Source organism: Cyprinodon variegatus, unplaced genomic scaffold (genome assembly GCF_000732505.1).
Source record: "Cyprinodon variegatus isolate N-32 unplaced genomic scaffold, C_variegatus-1.0 Scaffold799, whole genome shotgun sequence".
Lineage (NCBI taxonomy): Eukaryota > Metazoa > Chordata > Actinopteri > Cyprinodontiformes > Cyprinodontidae > Cyprinodon > Cyprinodon variegatus.
Genome location: NW_015151252.1, coordinates 76,316 through 78,676, shown reverse-complemented (window position 1 = coordinate 78,676; position 2,361 = coordinate 76,316). Strand labels below are relative to the sequence as shown.

Genomic DNA, 2,361 nt, shown 5'->3' with positions numbered 1-2,361 from the left:
ATTACACATGTGCGTCTGCAGTTGTAAATTTTAGCTTGTAAAGTAAAACTTTTTTGAGAGAAAAGAAACATGTAATTCAAAAAGAATGTGTACGACTTGTATAACTGTTATCACTCTTGCATAGAGTCTTCGTAGAATATCACTAAAACACCACTTATTATTAAGGTCCTAGCTGTGGATTTTATCTAAACAACTGGGAATTTGCATTTAGAGACTTAAAACTATGAAACAACACACTGCTCAGTGGCGCAGTGGGTAGCCACTGAGCAGTTCTGGGTTCGATTCCCAGCCCAGAGTATTTCTGCATGGAGTTTGCATGTTCTCCCTGAGCATGCGTGGGTTCTCTACGGGTACTCTGGCTTCCTCCCACATGACTGTTAGGTTAATTGGCTTCTCTAAATTCTCCTTAGGTGTGAGTGGTTGTTTGTCTTGATTTAGCGTGTTAGAAGATGGATGAACTTTCAAACAACTCTGAAACCTATCTATAATATAAATCATACTGACTGTTCTTGTGAATATCGGTATGCCTTCTTCACATTATATTTAAGGTTTCCAATTCATCAGGAGATTCAATCTGACTGAATTTATTTATTATGAAAAGATTTTATGACTGTGTTATAGAACAAACCAACATTTCATCTTGTGACCTTTTTTTCCAGAATGAAGTAAATTCAGAGACACATAATTTGAACTACATCGATGATACATTTGTTCATGCAAAAAATCTTCTGAAAGACATAACAACTCAACGCAGGGATTGCCTTCAAGAGCTCAGTCTAAGTGAACCATTTATTAAGTGGTTGAAAAAGGAACTTGAAGGTACAGTAGATGCAAACATTTTTAGGCAAAAACTAAACATTTTGCTGATTCTAAAGTAAACTTCTTATTTCAGATATTAATGAATTGAAAGTTTTTGTTGATCTGGCATCTATTTCTGCTGGAGAAAATGATCAAGATGTGGATCAGGTGGCATTTTTTCATGATGCGGTGCTTGGTTATTCATCGTTGCTTTATGGGTTGAAGAAAGACTCCAACTTTGAAAATCTTATGGATTCACTGCCAGCACTGTGGAAAGCTCTTGAAAATGACAGTGACTTGACAAAGAAGCTGGTAATGTTTTTTTTTTATTATTTTTTTATTTTATGTAATATAGCAGTACTTGTATAGCTTTCCAATGTGAAATTTTTCTCAAGTTTTTAATTGCAAACTTGCAGTTGAAAGCTTTTATTATGTTTTAATATCCTCAAATTTCAAGTTTGCATAATTTATACACACTTTTAAAATAATTGTACTAACTGTGACCAAATTATTCTCAATTTCTTGTTTTTAAATTGGCATAAAAACAAAATCAGTATTCAAAAGAGTCATTGTATATCCACAGGAATTCAAGAGGGTATGTAGGAAAGTCCGCTGGAGCCAGATCCAACATAGCAAATATAATAACAACACTGTGGGGAAAATTGCTTACTTTTATTCAGTAATTAATTTAAGAAAGTCAATGGAATAATGGATTTCAATTCAATTCAGTTTATTTATGCCAATTCACAACACATATCATCTCAAGGCACTTTACAGTTCACCGGATCACACAGTCAAATTGATTAAAAGTTTTCTAGCTATTTCTATCATTGAGTCGGATGCAATCCCTCACACTAAGCATGCTTTAAGCGACAGTGGAGAGTAAAAACTCCCTTTTAACATAAAGAAACCTCCAGCAGATCCAGGCTCCTTGTGAGCGGCCATCTGCTGAGGCCGATTAGGGTTCAAAGAGACGGAAGCAGATATACAGAAAGAAGCAGAGATACAAAGGCAACTGTAAAAGGCGGTCTTGTCCAGGAATCAAGCAGCCAGGCAGACAAGCTCCGAGCTGACTCCCATGTCATAGGATAGAGGGAGAGCACATCCAGTCAGTCACAGTCAGAGAAAGAGTGAAAAACAGGCAGATCTCCAACATCTATAAACAAAGTTGTTGATGGCAGCAGCACAGCTGAGATTTCTCTCCAAGGTGGTGGATTGGATTTGTAAAAAATTTATTTTTAGTTTGCAGCACTAGTTAGGAATTAAACTGTACTCATATTGACTAGACATCAGTAAATTGTATTGACACTATTTAGATTTTTTTATCTTGGCATCACACAAATATCATTCAAATGTGTTTTACAATTTAAAACCTTAGACAAGAAAAATATCTTTTTATTATGGACACTTCTCATATTTTATATTTATTGCCAACTTGATGGTGTCATAGATGAAGCATCCTGATGCTTTGGCACATGAGTAAAATAATTGGTTTGAAAGCCTATTATGCGGTAAGATAACTGCCAATAAAAACATTTGCATAAGTGTCTACATATCTAATGT

General features: G+C 35.2%; 1 protein-coding gene across 1 annotated transcript in view; it reads left to right on the top strand.

Moving 5' to 3' along the window:
- Positions 1-2,361, top strand: part of LOC107098671 (E3 ubiquitin-protein ligase RNF213-like) — a 66,319-nt gene that overhangs the window by 2,518 nt on the left and 61,440 nt on the right. Inside the window, 2 exon segments of the mRNA XM_015396455.1 lie at positions 622-819; positions 893-1,110. Coding sequence (XP_015251941.1) covers positions 622-819; positions 893-1,110 — 416 coding nt within the window.